Below are 19196 nucleotides of genomic sequence, written 5' to 3' on the forward strand. Positions count from 1 at the left end.
CATTTTAGAGATGAGGAAACTAAGGCAATTAAGTAATTGCCCAAGGTCAGAGTTAGTAAAAAAAATTGAGTCTGTCACAATGTTACAAAATATACTTTTGTTCCCTAAAATGTCATTTGTCTTTTGACTCTGCTTATATTTTTTGCTGTACAGAAATTTAAATTTGCATACAGTCTAACTTATTAATCTTTTCTTCTGTAGTTTTTGAGTTTCATGTCCTGCTCAGAAAGGTTTTCCCATGTCAGGGTTTTTAGCTCTTATAGCTTTCTTTTTGGTTGAACTTTTTAATCCACCTGAAATTTATTTTCGTGAATACAGTGGCTTAAGAATCGTGTTTCATTTTTTTCTGCAAATGGCTAACCAGTTCCCTAACCCAACTTGTTTGCTAATTTACCTTTCCAACCTGACGTGTAATGCTAACTATATCTGGTACTAGATTCCCACATGTATTTGGGTCTATTTCTGGACTCTTATTATGTTCCACGGACCTGCCAATTCACAGTATCAACTTTTGTTGTGGTCACTAAGTGAGTCTGTAGTGGCTTCCCTCATTTACTGAACAACTATTCACAGAGTACCTACTACGTGGCAGGCATAGTTCCAGGTGCCAAGGATAATGAAGCGAACAGACAGACAAAACCGCAAGTAAACACTAGTGCTACAACTTCAGATGATGGGAAGTGCCATTCAGACTATTAAACCTGCAAAGGGGATAGTAACAAAAAGGTGGGGAGTGGCAGGGGTGGGGGCATTAGTTAGATAAGGGTAATGAGAAAAGGCCTTCCTGAAGTCACACCTGAGCAGAGACTTGGGGTTATGAAGAGGGGGAGAGGGAGGGGAGGGGAAGGAGAGGGGGAGGGGAAAGGCAGAGCAGGTCACATTCTTGTGCTACAAACTGGTCACTATTACGTTTTCAGAAATAAAAGCAGGGAGAAGTATTGGCTCATCCTATCAATAAATAGCACACTGGGAAGAAACGATGATCACGCCTTTCTCAAGAACGCCCCCCACCCCCGCACACGTACCCTTTTCTTTTTGTACCAGTTGATCCAGAGCCTCCTTCAGAACAGAAGACCTCATGGTGCTCATGTTATTGCAGTGGTCCAGCACAGGGTAGGGGATGACGGGGCTAGAGAGCCGGTTGCGATGCAGGAAGCGCAGAATCATCGACGAGTGAACATCCAGGCCCTCCTTGGACTCTGAAAATATGTCTATGAAACCTAAGCAGACAAAATCCATCTTTGGTGTTTTCGGGAACCCACCACAATAGTTTCTACATCCCCTGCCTGGCAGCCTCTCTGAATTAGCTGAATTAAAAGCAGCCGGTAAGAATCCTCACTGATAGTTTCAGCTTTAATCATTGAAAAATCTAAAAAAGCTTTTAAGAAGTGAATCAGTGGTAATCTCAATTTAAAAATTAACTTCATTGTAGTTTAACAGAAAGTTTAGAAGACTTAGAATAGTGATTATTTGTTTCAATCCAAGCTTCAAATTTTTATAAGTTTAATTTATAAACCTAAATACTAACTAGAAATTTTTAAAGAAGTTTTGCCTATAGAATGTGGGCTAGGAATAAAGTTTATCACGTTAGAGAGTAAAGGCATAACTGCTTTTATACTAAGCTACAGAAGACCACAATAATGAAAATATAACCACTGCCCTGACCACAATTCCCGATGGCATCTTATAGTTTTTAAGGTCCTTCCACACACAGCACCTCTTTTGGTCCCCACAATAAGATGGGGGGTGGAGGGTGGGGGGGAGAAGGCCCCGAAGGTACTGGTATCCTCCTCTTACAGCTGCGGAAAATGAGGCTCAGGTGACAGACCAAGACCACAAAAAAGGGGCAGGACCGGAAACAGCTCCTCCCACTGCCTCCGAGTGCTCCTTCCGCCACTCCAGTTTTTTCTCTCCAGTGTGGCTCCTCTGGAGTCTCCCCCATCTGTCCATCCCTCTGGCCACTGCCCAGGCTCTGGCCTCAGCACCGCCCATTCATACACCTCCCCAGATATCCTAAGCGGCTCCCCTGGCTGCATTTTGTCTGACATTAACTTGAGTAATCTTCCAAAAACACAAAACAGGCCATGTCTACCCTGTTTAAAATCCTTTCATGGTTCCTCATAACCTACAATAACATGCTTTGAACTGAGGTGCACATAACCCAGGCGGTTAAGTGAAGAGAGAATAAACATGGCAGCTTTTCCTGGAGCTCAGATATGCTTGTAGATTTGGAGAGGATTTGTTTTTCTTTCTAATTAAAACAAAAGTACATATATTATAATTGTATCATTTGATAAACTGTCACAAACTGAACACACCCACGTAAGCAGCACCTGGAGCAGGACTCCAGACGTCCACAGGAGAAACTACTTTTTTTAAAAATTTTTTATTAATTAATTAATTTATTTATGGCTGTGTTGGGTCTTCGTCTCTGTGCGAGGGCTTTCTCCAGTTGCAGCAAGCGGGGGCCACTCTTCATCGCGGTGCGCGGGCCTCTCACTATCATGGCCTCTTTTGTTGCGGAGCACAGGCTCCAGACGCGCAGGCTCAGTAATTGTGGCTCACGGGGGCCTAGCTGCTCCGCGGCATGTGGGATCTTCCCAGACCAGGGCTCGAACCCGTGTCCCCTGCATTGGCAGGCAGATTCTCAACCACTGCGCCACCAGGGAAGCCCAGGAGAAACTACTTTTAAGTGTGAAACAGAAACATTATATGAGAGCAGAAGGAAACTTTGCATTGATTTTTAAAGATAAACATAAGATTGAGGAGAAACTGTGCCCTTGAAGCGGCCCATTTGATTCTGCCCCCTACACAAAACCCAGAGACACTGATTTGATTTCCCAAGCCGCAGAAGTTGATGCCATCCCTTGCCTCTCCTCTTACAGTTCTTTTCTAAGCAGACGCCCACAGTAATACCCAAACCTCACGTGATGACACTGCTGATGCTGCACTGATCTCAGAATCCGTGTGACGCTTGTAACGGAAAAACTTCTGTCATATGCTGAAACAGTCCCGGTAAAGGGACTGTCTCTCTTTTAAACATTCAGCACCCATACAATGAGAAACAAAAGGAATAAATGTCAGTCTGGGTTAGACAGAGGGACCAGGGAACTAGGATCCCACCAGAGAGGTGAGGTCAGCTCACCAAGGTTCAGCCTAGGACTGCGAAAAACAACTCTTTTAAGTTGGCTGTTGATAAAAATTTTGAGTAGAAAGTCCTAACTCATTGCGATTTCCCTGGTGATCCAGTGGGTAAGACTCTGAGCTCCCAATGCAGGGGGCCTGGGTTCCATCCCTGGTTGGGGAACTAGATCCCGCGTGCATGCCGCAACGAAGAGTCCGCATGCTGCAACTAAAACCCAGCGCAGCCAAAATAAATAAATAAAATAATAAATAAATAAATAAATAATTTAAAAAAATAAAGTAGCGCTACCTTCAGTGTTGTAATTAAAAAAAAAGAAAGAAAGTCCTAACTCACAACCCTGCTAATAAGGTAAGAACCTTGGGATCTGGACCCCCAACTTTTCTAAACTAATCTCCCCCTCTCCTCAAGGTCACCCAGAGCAATGGTGCACTAAGTAATGGTGGATCCCCCGGTCTCCACTCCTTTCCTCTCCTCCCAAAACATCTCTTTGAAGTGTTCAAATAAACTCCTGATGCTATCCACATGCTGGCAACACAGAGGTGGGAGTAATACGTAAATGCCAAGATGTAAGTTAGTTATGCATAATTCAAAGCATAATTTTAACTGCCATGAGAATAGGAGAAAAGTTAACATGTACACGTTACCTATAATGCTCTATAAAAATTACGCAATTAAAGACAATTTGAGGAAGAGTGGAAATAGGCATTCTTCGCTGAGATACAGAAACCATCCTTCCCTAGCTCAATAGATCCTCAGCAGGAAGTCAGAGAGGTCAAGGACAATCAAGAGTTACATTTATGTATCCAACAAGTCTATCTGCCTCCTTGCTGCCCGAGCTCAGGCTCTATACTAAGTACTATGACTCCAAGTGCACAGAGCAGGAAAAGCTCTTGGATAAGATAAACTGAACCAAAAGGATGATATGCCAAGTTTGTTTTTTTTTTTCCCTTTCAAACACAATTGTTTTCTCACTAGAAAAAAAAAAAGGTAATTTTATTTTGATTCTGTTTCTGAGCCCCCTAAAGAAACCATCAAAAACATAGACAAAATTTTTTCATAGGTATAATGTAGAAGTATTGCTTAATTTTAAGCTATTTTTATTCTTAGTTAAATTTCAGAGTGATAGCTTTCTAAAAAAAACACTGGGTGCCTACCATGTGCCAAAAATTGTACTAAATGTGAGGACACAACAGAAATAAAAGAAAAGGTTCCCTGCCCTCATGGAGCTCACAGGATGAGAGTGAAGACAGACATCTACAAATAAGTGAGTAATAATTAATTAATTAATTACAACGGTAATATGCTGCAAAAAACAAATGCAGGATGCTAAGAGAACATACAGCTGGGGCCAAGGCAGGCTTCCTGAGAGACTGAAATAAAGAGATCCACTAAGGAAGGCAGTCTCATGACAAAGGTTCATAAAAATGGTAGAACCGCTCAACCATCACTGTACTGGGGAACAAGAGAAATGATTATACTGAACACTAATTCAGACCACGAGCTTCCTGAAGACTATCAGAGAAGCACATTTATTTCATGGTGCCCACAAGCTTGCCTAATTACAACCCATATTACAGCAAAGTTCATTTGGGCTTTAAGAGAGCGTTCTTCAGCATTCAGCACTCAGATGAGAGCCTTACCTGGAACAAGAGAACAGGCTTGCAGCTGTCTGATGATATGGCTCAGCTCCCCTTGAAGATTAGCTCCACTGGAATTCTTGAGAGCCTCCAACATGTTCTCAGCATCAACGGTACCATCACCCTCGGCATCAAACTGGGCAAAGGCCTAAAAGACGAGATGCAAGAAAATCAGGTCTGTTCCAAATCCTGAATAATTTTTTTGACACTTCCCAAGACCAGTGATTTTTGTTGTTATTGTTGTTGTGGGAAGAGTTCCTATACATCATTCAAAGAACAAATACATTCAGGATAGTAATTCACTATGCTCTGCAGAATGTGTGCATAAGTATTGCTACATGTATGCACAATTTCATCATCTCATCTCTCAAGAGAGTAAGCCCCCTTCCCCCAAATAATTTCAGAAGAAAGCAACCACTGCAAAAATGTTCAACTGGTTACAAAGTGCCAAAAACAAAGCATTGGCTTATGGTAGCACCTCAGGTTTATCTGGGCTTTTTCTTTTAAACATTCTTTGGACACGAGAGCTAACTTGGTTTGTCTACTTCATAGCCCTGTTTTCACTAACCTTTAACCATAATCTAATTTGCTCCCTGTTCATGTTGGGCCATCTGGGGAACTGGGTACAGCATGGGATTTGGCTTGAATCCTGCTCTGTCACTAACTGGCCATGTAACTTTACACACATTTCTTTGCCTCCATAAGCCTCAGCTTCTTGATCTGAACAATGGAGCAAATATTACCAAACTCACAGACTGCTGTCTGGATTAAGTAACATTGGCACAGAGCCCAGGATAGTGAAAGCAAAAGGAGCAGTGCAAAGTGGTCCTCTTCTCCTTTCTAATCTGCACTGTTACCTCCTCTTGTGTCCCTGACCCTCTCTCACATCCTAAAGACTTTCCTCACCTAGCAGCTGCCCCTCTCCCCAGATCTCAAGTCCTCCTTCATCAGGGGCTTCTTTCTTCCTGCAGATACACTCACTCACAAACATCCCTCACCATGAAATACTTTAGGAGTCTTCTACCTCCTTTCTAAGTAATCCTCTCTCTTTCCTAAAACTCCTGCCCTCTTTCCTTACTTCCCCCCTCCAAGAAAAATGGAAATGTACCACTGACGATTCATGACTGACACAAATACCCTTATTTCCATCACAGACCTCTGAACAATGCAGTGTTTAATAGGAACATATGCAAATTCCTGTGTTTGGGTCCAAAAACCACGGACATAAATGCAGGAAGGGGGACAGAGTTTAGAGGCAGAATGTGGGAGAAAGATTATAGCATCCTTGGGGAGGGGTGTGGGAGGGAGGCTCGAGAGGGAGGGGATATATGTATACATATAGCTGATTCACTGTGTTCTACAGCAGAAACTAACCCAACATTGTAAAACAATTATACTCCAATAAAAAAAAAAAAAAGATTGGGGCTTCCCTGGTGGCGCAGTGGTTAAGAATCTGCCTGCCAATGCAGGCGACACGGGTTCGAGTCCTGGTCCGGGAAGATCCCACATGCCGTGAAGCAACTAAGCCCGTGCACCACAACTACTGAGGCTGCGCTCTAGAGGCCATGAGCCACAGCTACCAAAGCCTGCGTGCCACAACTACTGAAGCCCACATGCCTAGAGGCCCTGCTCCGCAACAAGAGAAGCTACCACAATGAGAAGCCCATGCATCGAAGCGAAGAGTGGCCCCTGCTCTCTGCAACTAGAGGTAGCCTGTGCACAGCAATGAAGACCCAGTGCAGCCAAAAATAAAAATAAATAAAATAAATAAACTTATTTTAAAAAAAAAGAGATTATAGCATTCTTTTTGCCTCTACTTCTTTTGGGGGATTATCCAAAGAGTTAACAGGCTACATTAATCCAAAAAGTTATCAAAGGCTACACTAATGAAGGCATAATGCTCAGAAGGAGGGAAGATACCATCCTGTTCTTTTCTGATTAGACCCAATCAGGAAAGCTGAGCTTAGCTGGGAAGTCACACACCCAAAGTAAATGAAATAGAAGAGATCAGAGGAAAGAGACCATGATGAAGAGAAGACGAGAATTGTGAGAAGAGCTGAAGGACCATGGAATCTTCAGTGAGGAGAAAAGATGACTGGGAGTAATAGACTCCTCTTCAAATACCTGATGGGTTGTAACGGGAAGGAGCAGTTAAGGTCATTAGATAGAAGCTAGAGGGAAAAGCTCATCATAAAGATGCACGTGTCTGGATGAATGGATAAAGACGATGTGGTACATATATAATGGAATATTACTCAGCCATAAAAAGAAATGAAATTGGGTCATTTGTAGAGATGCGGATGGACCTAGAGTCTGTCATACAGAGTGGAGTCAGAAAGAGAAAAACAAATATCGTATATTAACGCGTATGTGTGGAATCTAGAAAAATGGTACAGATGAACCTACTTGCAGGGCAGGAACAGAGATGCAGATGTAGAGAACAGACGTTTGGACATGGTGGGGAAGGGGAGGGTGGGATGAATTGAGAGATTAGGTTTGACATAAATACACTACCATGTGTAAAATAGATAGTTAGTGGGAACCTGCTATATAACAGGGAGCTAAGCTCGGTGCTATGTGATGGCCTAGTTGGGTGGGATGGAGGCGGGGCAGGGAACAGAGGTGCAAGAGGCAGGGGATGTGTGTATGCGTATGGCTGATTCACTTCACTGTGCAGCAGAAACTAACACAACATTGTAAAGCAACTGTACTTCAATAAAAAAAATAAGTAACCTGCTGTATAAAAATAAATAAAATTCAAAAAATAGACAAATAAAATAAAATGAGATCAATATTTTATAAAATTCTTAAAATACTTATGCTTCATCAAAATAAAAAAAGATGGATGTGTCTGCTGTTACTGGGGTATAAAGATGGATTAGGAGGCTCTAGAGGGAATGCCCACCTCATCCCTCAAGGCTTCAGAGCAACAGCTAGACAACCAGCCAACAGGAGTGTTCAAAGAAGTCATACTAAACAAATGCATATACCTCTGCTCCCTCATGAAATCCCACTAAGACAATATTATAAAGGGATTTTTTTTTTTAAAAAAGCATAAGGACAAAGAGAACAGGAGATGTTGCAATAGCAACAAAATTTTGGAAGCTGGGAAGCAGATGGATGAATAGTACCTCTCTAAATAAAACTGTATGTACACTGGATATATCAGCCATAAAGGAAGATCTGTGGGACAACTGGATAAATTTTGGGGGGGACTGGGTATTACTTAAACAGAAATTAATGGAACAGTGAAGACCACTAACTGAAAAAACTAGGCTACAGAAGAATATTAGAGAATGATCTCCTGTTAGTTTGAACAAAAAGCAAATATGCACTTCCCACTTTGGTACCAAATATATATAGATAGATACATAGATATATCTGAAAGAATAAACATCAAGATGTTAATAGTGGCAATATAGTAATCTACATATGTTGCTTTTATAATAATAAAGAGGAAATTATAAATATTAAGAAATTTTAAGCACACCCCAATATAAAAAGTAGAGCCAAGGGATATGGAGGGAGGTAGAGCAGAAGCACACCTCTGTCTGCCCTGAGGTCCCAGGATGTGAATACGCAGTACCGATGACAGCTACTTCCCAACTCCTTCACATTACAGCATAGTGAGAAAATAGTATTTGTATGACTCAGCGTCTGAGGGGCTTAGTACAGCTGTAACCCATTAAATTGGGAATGACAGATGGTTGGGGAAGCTCTGAATTAATATTGAGCACTGGCTAAATTTTAAGCAGTGTACATATCATTTATTCCTCATAACAGCAAAAGCCCTTACTATTTAACCTCCCCATTTTACAGTTGTACAGAGAGGTCGGAGAACTTGCCCAAGGTCACACAGCTAGTATTCGACTACAAAGCTCCCAGACCTCATGTTCTTCACCACGACTCCATTCTCCTTCCTTTGACCAGATAACCCCTGGGGTTCCTTGCAGTCCGGAGACCAAGTGTTCAAAACGCCTCTCTTATCCATCCCTTTCCTCCATCTCTAAAACCTGCTCTCAGCACCTTGTGCTCATGTTAACTCAGTATCAACCTTAAAGCTGAGACTCACCCTCTAAATTTCAAATAGCACTCAAGTCCTACTCCTACCAGAACTTCTGCACTTCGAGTGCCACCTGCATCTCAAGTGCTGTTTGTTCCCAAATTCCCACACAACTCCTGCCGTTTATGGCTGATAAAAATCCTATATAAGCAAGGCTATACAAACGGTGACATTCTGCTATTTTTAACAGACTCTGTTGATCTGTCAATAGTTAATGGATATGATAAAGAGAATTTTCAAACAAACAAAATAAAGACAGGTCGGGTGAGAAAAAATATCAGAAGAGCGTTGCTAACAGCTTCACCAGACAAATACATGATTTCCTAACACTCAGAAATCGTCCTTAAAGAGGGGCTTCCCTGGTGGCGCATTGGTTAAGAATCCTCTTGCCAATGCAGGGGACACGGGTTCAAGCCCTGGTCCGGGAAGATCCCACATGCTGCGGAGCAACTAAGCCCGTATGCCACAACTACTGAGCCTGCGCTCTAGAGCCCGTGCTCCGCAACAAGAGAAGCCACCACAATGAGAAGCCCACACACCACAACAAAGAGTAGCCCCTGCTCAACGCAACTAGAGAAAGCCCTCGCGCAGCAACGAAGACCCAACACAGCCAAAAATAAATAAATAAATAAATAAATAAAAAGGAATCGTCCTTAAAGAAAAGAAATGCACACGTTTTAAAATCTAACACTTAACATCTAGTTTGTTTCACAGAAGCCAATTTACTTAGCACTTATTCAACACCATCCGACAGGCAGCCATATATACTTGACCCATGCTTGGGTATGTGCATATTGGGATTCAGGGCATAGTCCTTGCTCTCCAAAATCCTTACAGCCTAGAAGAAGACAGATACGTAAACCGAGAGCAGAATTGTGATAGGTGTGATAATTATAACATAGAAGTAACAGCATAAACAACTATAATAGCTGATACTTACTACTAAGTAAGCATTTACTAGGCACCAGACAGAGTTCTAAGTACCTCACCTGGATCAACTCATATTTTCCACAACCCTAAGGTCGGTACTATCGCTTTACTAGAGAGGGAAAGAGAGGTTAAGCATTTTGTTCAAGGTCACATGGTTAGTACTGGTAAATGATAGAGCTTGGATTCCAATCCTGGTTTGATCTGGGACCCCACACTGTCAACCATTATGCCATGAGCTAACAGAAGCACTCCAGAAGCCAGAAGCCCAGGAGGGGTAGGGGCGTTTGGAGGAAACGGTCCTCAGAAAAATGACCCTTGAAATGAGCCTTAATGAATAACTAGGAATTCGCAAGTATATGAAGACAGGGAGGCCATCCTGGGTAGAGGGGACAGAGTGTGAGAATAGACACAGAGTGCACCACAGATTGTGAGAACTATAACCTACTGGTGGTGTGGAAAGGAGGTGGGGACGGGGGATGAAGAGACACACAGAGGCCAGAATAGAGAGAACCTGGCCAATCAGGCTACAAAGCTCAGATCTCGCAGCAAGGGTGCCATGAGGCTGCTGGAGAAGACTAAGGGTGGAGAGGGCCGAGCATCCCAGATCTATAAAGGCTCCCATATTGGAATGGACCTACAAATCTCTTAAAATATGTTCCTTTATACTGCTGAACCCCTTCTCCAGTGTCTCTGTGACATACATTGGTGATGGGAAGCTCATGTCTTCTGGCCAGTTGACAGCAACAATGCTCTTCTCTATATAAGAAATGGAAATCTCCCTCCCTGATGTTACCACCCCGTGGGACCCTTCAGAACACATCTGTTCCTTCTACCCCAACACAGCCTGCAGATCACTGGAAACACTGATCAGGTCCTCCGAGTTTCTTCAAACCCTCCATCCTTCAGCCAGTTCTCTATCTGGTATGGCTTTTGGTCTCATTCCCATCCTGGCTGCCCCCTCCAAGATCCCTCCAATTTGACAATAAACCTCAGAGCAGTGCCTCTCAACTTTCATCGGCTGATCCACTATAAGAAATACATTTTATATCATGAGCCAGTATACATGTAATTGGTATAAAAGTTTGGTGAAACAATGTAGTTTTTATCAGATATAATGTACCCTGATCTTCTCTATTCCATTCTACTCTTTCATTTTTTTTTAACTTGCAGGTTAACACTGACTAAATAGATTTCCAACCCACTGAAGGAACAGTCTGAAACTCACTGCCCTGCAACGTGGGGCCCCAGACCCAACTCGATACACTGGGTCTAGCCTCATGGTGCAAAGTAAAGCAAGTCTACCTTCGCCTCTCTGCATACAGAGCAAGACCCCCAATTTCCATGGAGTCTCCACATAGACAGCAACCTGGACTGATCTGCTGTATTCCTCCTCCTCCTCCTCTCCTGCTCCAGGTCTCTTCCTGTCACACCCGCTACGTGCTCTGCCATCCACATGACAGCTATGCAGGCAGCTCCCAAGTGCAGGCATTATGCTAGGGAGCATGCAGGAGATAAAGAGTATAACACAGTCAGACTAAGGGGAAATGTGGACAAGAGATAAGTGTCACATGGACCTCTCACTTTCTGTGAGACCTGGGACAAGACTCTTGGCCTCTCTAAGTCTCAACTCCTCTTCCCACCCAACCTTCCTTCATAGCTTGTTGTGAGGATCCAAAGATTTCATGAACAAGACTATGCCTAGTAAACTGCAAAGAACTATTAATACATTCTAATTAGAGGCCACAATTGATACACCTCTCAGACAAGAGACAGAAAAGTGGGCTGGCTGACTACAGATTTCCATCCATTCGCCTTGGCCCGAGGGCAGCATGGGGCAGGGCTCAGACCATTCCCGTCTAACCTTCTTAACCACTACTGGGATCAAGACCACAGTACACATAGGAGAATGAGCCAAGATCATCGCAGGCCAGAACTGTGGGCTCAGACAAGCAGAATGCAATCCACCAGGCTTACATATAAAGGCTGCGCACTGGTTCAACTTGGAGAAGCACACTCCATCAGAAGTCAAAAGATCTAGGTCTGGTCCTAGTTCTGCCACTTGTTGGCTGAAAGGGTCACTTATCCATTTAAGGCCTTAGTTAACTCATCTGTAAGACTGTTTCACATTCCATGTCTAAGTGAAGTACTGAAGGGCTGTCACAGAAGATGGAGTATACAATCCTAGAGCAGAGACAGAACAACAGAATAACACCACTAACAGCAACATTTACTGAGCATTAAGCATGTGCCAGACACTGTTCTAAGGGCTTTACATGAATTCATTTAATCCTCACACTGACTATATAAGGTAGATACTATTATTATGCTCATTTTATAGGTGAGGCAACTGAGACCCAGAGTGGTCATGTAAGTCAATCAAGGTCACACGGCTTGAGGATGGTGGAACTAGGATTTGCCCACAAGTAGGCTGAGTCCAGGGCCCAATTCTCAAGCTCAGTCTAAAAAAGAACAGTGGAACAGGCAGACTTATAAATCGGCAAACTCGGAACTTCCCTGGTGGCACAGTGGTTAAGAGTCAGCCTGCCAATGCAGGGGACACGGGTTCGAGCCCTGGTCCAGAAAGTATCCCACATGCCACGGAGCAACTAAGCCCGTGCGCCACAACTACTGAGCCTGAGCTCTAGAGCCCACGAGCCACAACTACTGAGCCGACATGCCACAACTGCTGAGGCCCATGCGCCTACAGCCCAGGCTCCACAACAAGAGAAGCCACCACAATGAGAAGCCCGTGCAGCACAACGAAGAGTGGCCCCCGCTCACCACAACTAGAGAAAGCCCGTGCACAGCAACAAAGACCCAATGCGGTCAAAAATAAATAAATAAAATAAATAAATTTATTTTTTAAAATGTAAAAAATAAATAAGTAAATAAATCAGAAAACGCGCTGATACCTTTAACAGGCTAACTGTCCAGGATGTTACAGAAGGGATCCTGGGGCAGGTGGGGGACAGGTTGCCTGCAATGGCTACAAAGGTCCCAGCCAACTCAGACTCTAGACCAGGTCCCAAAGAACCATCATTCCCCAAGTTTTGCTTTCTCTCACTATATTTGCACATGCTGTGCCTTTCAAACGGAATATCCCTTTCTTTCTTTTCCCGGCAAATTCTTTCAGCTTCTCAAGCTTTGGTTTGGTGAAGCCTTTCCCAAACTCCCATGCTACTGTTAAATGCTTTTATGTGGTCCTTGAAAGTGGAAAGGGCTTAGGAGGGAGCAAAGGGCTGAAGCGAGAGAAAGGGAGCAAAGGAAAAAATTCCCCTCATATATGGGAAACAGTAAATGGACACGGCTGGCTAAATAGCACTGGGAGGTAAGAGTGGAAGGGTATAAAGACCTAAATGTTAGACTAACATTTGATTGTGAAGGCAATGGGAAGCCACTGAAGTTTCTAAAGCAAGACAGTCCATAATGTAGTGGTATTCTGGAAATCAGGGAAAGGCAAAACAGATCTGTGACCTTTCCTCCATAGCTCTCATGGATTGTGAAGTTCTCCAAAAGAAAGCCAATACCATCATTCCCCCCAAAGCAAAGCACAAAGAGCCAGAATAACCTCCAATTCCCCCAGGATCTTCCTCTTCTGCACTGCCTCATCACTATCAATGGCCAACGCTTACTGAAGTCTTCCTGTGAGCTGGAGAAGTGCAGGCAGTGCCTCAGAGCCCCATGGCAGAGCAAGGCTACACAGTGTGCTCTAAGTGCCAGAAGACCTGTACAGAACAGGAAACAAGAGCCTCAAGGGTAGGACTGAAAATATGATCATACAGAAGCCATCCGAATCATGCCACAGGACAGGCTTGGTCCCGACCAGGTGATGGTGCCAAGGCAGGGAATTTTGAAGAACTCATAGAAGCGAGGTCCACACACAGGACAAGGCAGGTGTCCCACAGGGGACAGAGGTAGATAAGGTCAGACAGGGAGACAGGCTGGTCTGTGGGCTCCGATTCATTCAGAGGAATATGTACTTGATCCCTCAAGCAGTGGGGAGCCTCTACAGACTCTGAGCTGAGGGTAAGCAATGCTTGTAGCCTGCTTCCGCGTTACGGTACATTCATATGTCTCTCACACTCTGTGTCTTCACAGGGTACAGAATTACATCTGCATAATTCTATTTGCATAGTTCTTGGGCTCAGAGCCATTCTAAATTAATTGATCAATACTATGACATGATAATGCCAAGATGGTATTTTTCTCCAAATTTCCTCTAAACCCAACAGTGACTAAGAACCTTTTTAAGTTTTCACTAAAACTGTATTTAACTGTTTCCTCCAATGTCAAGAAATACCTTCTTGGGGATTCCCTGGTGGTCTAGCGGTTAGGACTCTGCGTTCTCACTGCTGAGGGCCTAGGTTCAATCTCTGGTCAGGAAACTAAAATCCCACAAACCGTGCAGTGTGGAAAAAAAAAAAGAGAAGAAAAATCTTCTTATTAAAAGGTTACGGATTGAATATAAAATATGAGGTTGGAGAATGAGGACTGTACCATATTCAATCTGTCAAATCAAACTGAGGGCTCCATGGGGAAAATACCTACTGAGCACTGGCTATGAGTTGGGACTGTGCTAAGACAGTAAACAAATGAATAAAAATGGTCCTTCCTTAAATGGACAAACTCTTAGAAAGGTATAACCTTCCAAGACTGAACCAGGAAGAAATATAAAATATGAACAGACCAATCACAAGTAATGAAATTGAAACTGTGATTAAAAATCTTCCAACAAACAAAAGTCCAGGACCAGACGGCTTCACAGGTGAATTCTAACAAACATTTAGAGAAAAGCTAACACCCATCCTTCTCAAACCCTTCCAAAAAACTGCAGAGGAAGGAATACTCCCAAACTCATTCTATGAGGCCACCATCACCCTGATACCAAAACCAGACAAAGATACTACAAAAAAAGAAAATTACAGACCAATATCACTGATGAATATGGATGCAAAAATCCTCAACAAAACACTAGCAAACAGAATCCAGCAACACATTAAAAGGATCATACACATGATCAAGTGGGATTTATCCCAGGGATGCAAGGATTCTTCAATATACGCAAATCAATCAATGTGATACACCATATTAACAAATTGAAGGAGAAAAACCATATGATCATCTCAATAGATGCAGAAAAAGCTTTTGACAAAATTCAACACCCATTTATGATAAAAACTCTCCAGAAGGGCTTCCCTGGTGGCGCAGTGGTTGAGAATCTGCCTGCTAATGCAGGGGACACGGGTTCGAGCCCTGGTCTGGGAAGATCCCACATGCCGCGGAGCAGCTAAGCCCGTGTGCCACAATTACTGAGCCTGTGCGTCTGGAGCCTGTGCTCCACAACAAGAGAGGCCACGATAGTGAGAGGCCCGCGCACCGCGATGAGGAGTGGCCCCCGCTTGCCGCAACTAGAGGAAGCCCTCACACAGAAACGAAGACACAACACAGCCATAAATAAATAAATAAATAAATAAGTAAGTAAGTAAGTAAGTAAGTAAGTAAGTAAAAACACCTCTCCAGAAGGTGGGCACAGAGGGAACCTACCTCAACATAATAAAGGCCATATACGACAAACCCACAGCAAACATCATCCTCAATGGTGAAAAACTGAAAGCATTTCCTTTAAGATCAGGAACAAGACAAGGATGTCCACTCTCGCCACTACTATTCAACATAGTTTTGGAAGTCCTAGCCACAGCAGTCAGAGAAGAAAAAGAAATAAAAGGAATACAAACTGGAAAAGAAGAAGTAAAACTGTCACTGTTTGCAGATGACATGATACCACACATAGAGAATCCTAAAGATGCCACCAGAAAACTACTAGAGCTAATCAATGAATTTGGTAAAGTTGCAGGATACAAAATTAATGCACAGAAATCTCTTGCATTCCTATACACTAACAATGAAAGATCAGAAAGAGAAATTAAGGAAACAATCCCACTCACCATTGCAACAAAAAGAATAAAATACCTAGGAATAAACCTACCTAAGGAGGTAAAAGACCTGTACTCAGAAAACTATAAGACACTGATGAAAGAAATCAAAGATGACACAAACAGATGGAGAGATATACCATGTTCTTGGATTGGAAGAATCAATATTGTGAAAATGACTACACTACCCAAAGCAATCTACAGATTCAATGCAATCCCAGCAAATTACCAGTGGCATTTTTTACAGAATTAGAACAAAAAATCTTAAAATTTGTATGGAGACACAAAAGACCCTGAATAGCCAAAGCAGTCTTGAGGGAAAAAAACGGAGCTGGAGGAATCAGACTCCCTGACTTCAGACTATACTACAAAGCTACAGTAATCAAGACAGTTTGGTACTGGCACAAAAACAGAAATATAGATCAACGGAACAGGATAGAAAGCCCAGAGATAAACCCACGCACATATGGTCACCTTTTCTTTGATAAAGGAGGCAAGAATATACAATGGACAAAAGACAGCCTCTTCAATAAGTGGCGCTGGGAAAACTGGACAGCTACATGTAAAAGAATGAAATTAGAACACTCCCTAACACCATACACAAAAATAAACTCAAAATGGATTAGAGACCTAAATGTAAGACCAGACACTATAAAACTCTTAGAGGAAAACATAGGAAGAACACTGTTTGACATAAATCACAGCAAGATCTTTTTTGATCCACTTCCTAGAGTAATGGAAATAAAAATAAAAATAAACAAATGGGACCTAATGAAACTTAAAAGCTTTTGCACAGCAAAGGAAACTACAAACAAGATGAAAGACAACCCTCAGAATGGGAGAAAACATTTGCAAACAAATCAACAGACAAAGGATTAATCTCCAAAATATATAAACAGCTCAAGCAGCTCAATATTAAAAAAACAAACAACCCAATCCAAAAATGGGCAGAAGACCTAAATAGACATTTCTCCAAAGAAGACATACAGATGGCCAAGAAGCACATGAAAAGCTGCTCAACATCACTAATTATTAGAGAAATGCAAATCAAAACTACAATGAGGTATCATCTCACACCAGTTAGAATGGGCATCATCAGAAAATCTACAAACAACAAACGCTGGAGAGGGTGTAGAGAAAAGGGAATCCTTTTGCACTGTTGGTGGGAATGTAAATTGATACAGCCACTATGGAGAACAGTATGGAGGTTCCTTAAAAAACTAAAAATAGAATTACCATACGGCCCAGCAATCCCACTATTGGGCATATACCCTGAGAAAACCATAATTCAAAAAGACACATGCGGGACTTCCCTGGTGGCACAGTGGTTGAGAATCCGCCTGCCAATGCAGGGGACACGGGTTCGAGCCCTGGTCTGGGAAGATCCCCCATGCCGCGGAGCAACTAAGCCCGTGAGCCACAACTACTGAGCCTGTGCTCTAAAGCCGCGAGCCACAACTACTGAGCCTGAGTGCCACAACTACTGAAGCCCGTGTGTCTAAAGCCCGAGCTCTGCGACAAGAGAAGCCACCTCAATGAGAAGCCCACGCACCACAACGAAGAGCAGACCCCGCTCGCCGCAACCAGAGAAAGCCTGCGTGCAGCAACGAAGACCCAACAACGAAGGCCCAATGCAGTCAAAAATAAATAAATAAATAAAAAAAAAAAAAAAAAAAAAGACACATGCACCCCAATGTTCACTGCAGCACTATTTACAATAGCCAGGTCATGAAAGCAAGCTAAATACCCACTGACAGACGAATGGATAAAGAAGATGTGGGGACTTCCCTGGTGGTGCAGTGATTACGAATCTGCCTGCCAATGCAGGGGACACGGGTTCGAGCCCTGGTCCAGGAAGAACCTACATGCTGCGGAGCAACTAAGCCTGTGCGCCACAACTTCTGAAGCCTGCGTGCCTAGAGCCTGTGCTCCACAACAAGAGAAGCCACCGCAATGAGAAGCCCGCGCACCACAACAAAGAGGGGCCCCCGCTCGCCACCAACTACAGAAAGCCAATGCGCAGCAATGAAGACCCAACGCAGCCAAAAATAAATAAATAAAATAAAATAAATGAATTTATTTTTTAAAAAAGATGTGGTAATATATACAATGGAATATTACTCAGCCATAAGAAGGAACGAAATTGGGTCATTTGTAGAGACGTGGATGGATCTAGAGACTGTCATACAGAGTGAAGTAAGTCAGAAAGAGAAAAACAAATATCGTATATTAACGCATATATGTGGAACCTAGAAAAATGGTACAGATGAACCAGTTTGCAGGGCAGAAACAGAGACACAGATGTAGAGAACAAACGTATGGACACCAAGGAGGGAAAGTGGCAGGGGGTGGGGTGGTGGTGGGATGAATTGGGAGATTGGGATTGACATGTACACACTGATGTGTATAAAATGGATAACTAATAAGAACCTGCTGCATAAAAAATAAATAAAATAAAATTCAAAAAAGAAAATGGTCCTTCCTTCAGACTTTACAACCCAACGAATTTCACAAAGTAGGCACCAAAGCTAATACAGAAAATTAATAAAATAAGACCTATTCATACTAAATTCCCACATTCAAGGCATCTGCTATCATCCTGTGTTCAGCACTTTTTTCCTGCTCCAGAGCGTACATGATTTTCTGGAAGCTTATCATATTAACAGCACAATATCTAGTCTCTAATCTCTGATGTCAAATAAGAATTTAACTCTAATTCCTCTTCTACATAGGAGTCAATTAAATTAAATATTGCTCCCTGTGAGCAAATCAAAGAGTCCTTCTCCATGGACCACACCCACCAAGAGAAAAGGTGTGTTGTACTATAAAATGATAACGTTTCAGACTTTGGTCTTTGGTACAAGTTCAATAATTTTTTTAGGACAACACCTCAAGCAACTGAGGTCACAGGAATGTGAAGACAAGACAGCTGCGTACACATGGATGGCAACAGGAGCCGGAAGAACCAACATGTACAACTTGGAAACTCTTACCATTACACTAGTAAATACTATACACCGATGAGAACCTGCTCTACAATCTGGTCCCTGCCTGCTTCCTAGCCTTGTTCTCCTCCTGCTGCAGTTTATGAAATTGTAACCCAATATCTGTTTTCCTCTTCCTCAGTAATTAAATCCTGATTTTTAGCTGAATATACGGCCATGGAATAAGGATCTTTCCCAGCCTCCCTTGCAGTTAAGTGTAGCCATGTGACTGGGTTTGGCCAAACAGGTTTGTGGCCCTCTCCTTACTTTTCCCTTTCCTGCTGGTTGTGCACAGCAACAGCAACAGGTCATCTGGGTCATTAAGTGAAGGTGACTGTGGAGGATGACAGCACAAGAAGATGGACAGAGTCAGGTCCCTGATAACTGTGAAACTGCTATATCAATCCTGGACTGCCTAAGTGGACTTCCACATAAAAAGCTTCTTTATCATTTAAAGCACTGATGCACTGGATTTTCTGTCCCTTGAAGCAGTTTTGTAACCAT

At 42.8% G+C, this 19196-nt stretch overlaps 1 protein-coding gene across 3 annotated transcripts in view; it reads right to left on the minus strand.

The window, feature by feature from the left end:
* Positions 1-19196, minus strand: part of ZZEF1 (zinc finger ZZ-type and EF-hand domain containing 1) — a 114735-nt gene that overhangs the window by 93046 nt on the left and 2493 nt on the right. For all 3 annotated transcript variants that reach the window (XM_068530080.1, XM_068530079.1, XM_068530078.1), the window contains exons 2-3: positions 4786-4930; positions 1026-1220 (exon numbers count right to left, since the gene is read on the minus strand). In XM_068530080.1, the coding sequence (XP_068386181.1) occupies positions 1026-1220; positions 4786-4930 (340 nt within the window). The remainder of the gene's footprint in view (positions 1-1025; positions 1221-4785; positions 4931-19196) is intronic.

The sequence above is a fragment of the Eschrichtius robustus genome, chromosome 20 (genome assembly GCF_028021215.1).
Source record: "Eschrichtius robustus isolate mEscRob2 chromosome 20, mEscRob2.pri, whole genome shotgun sequence".
Classification (NCBI taxonomy): Eukaryota; Metazoa; Chordata; class Mammalia; order Artiodactyla; family Eschrichtiidae; genus Eschrichtius; species Eschrichtius robustus.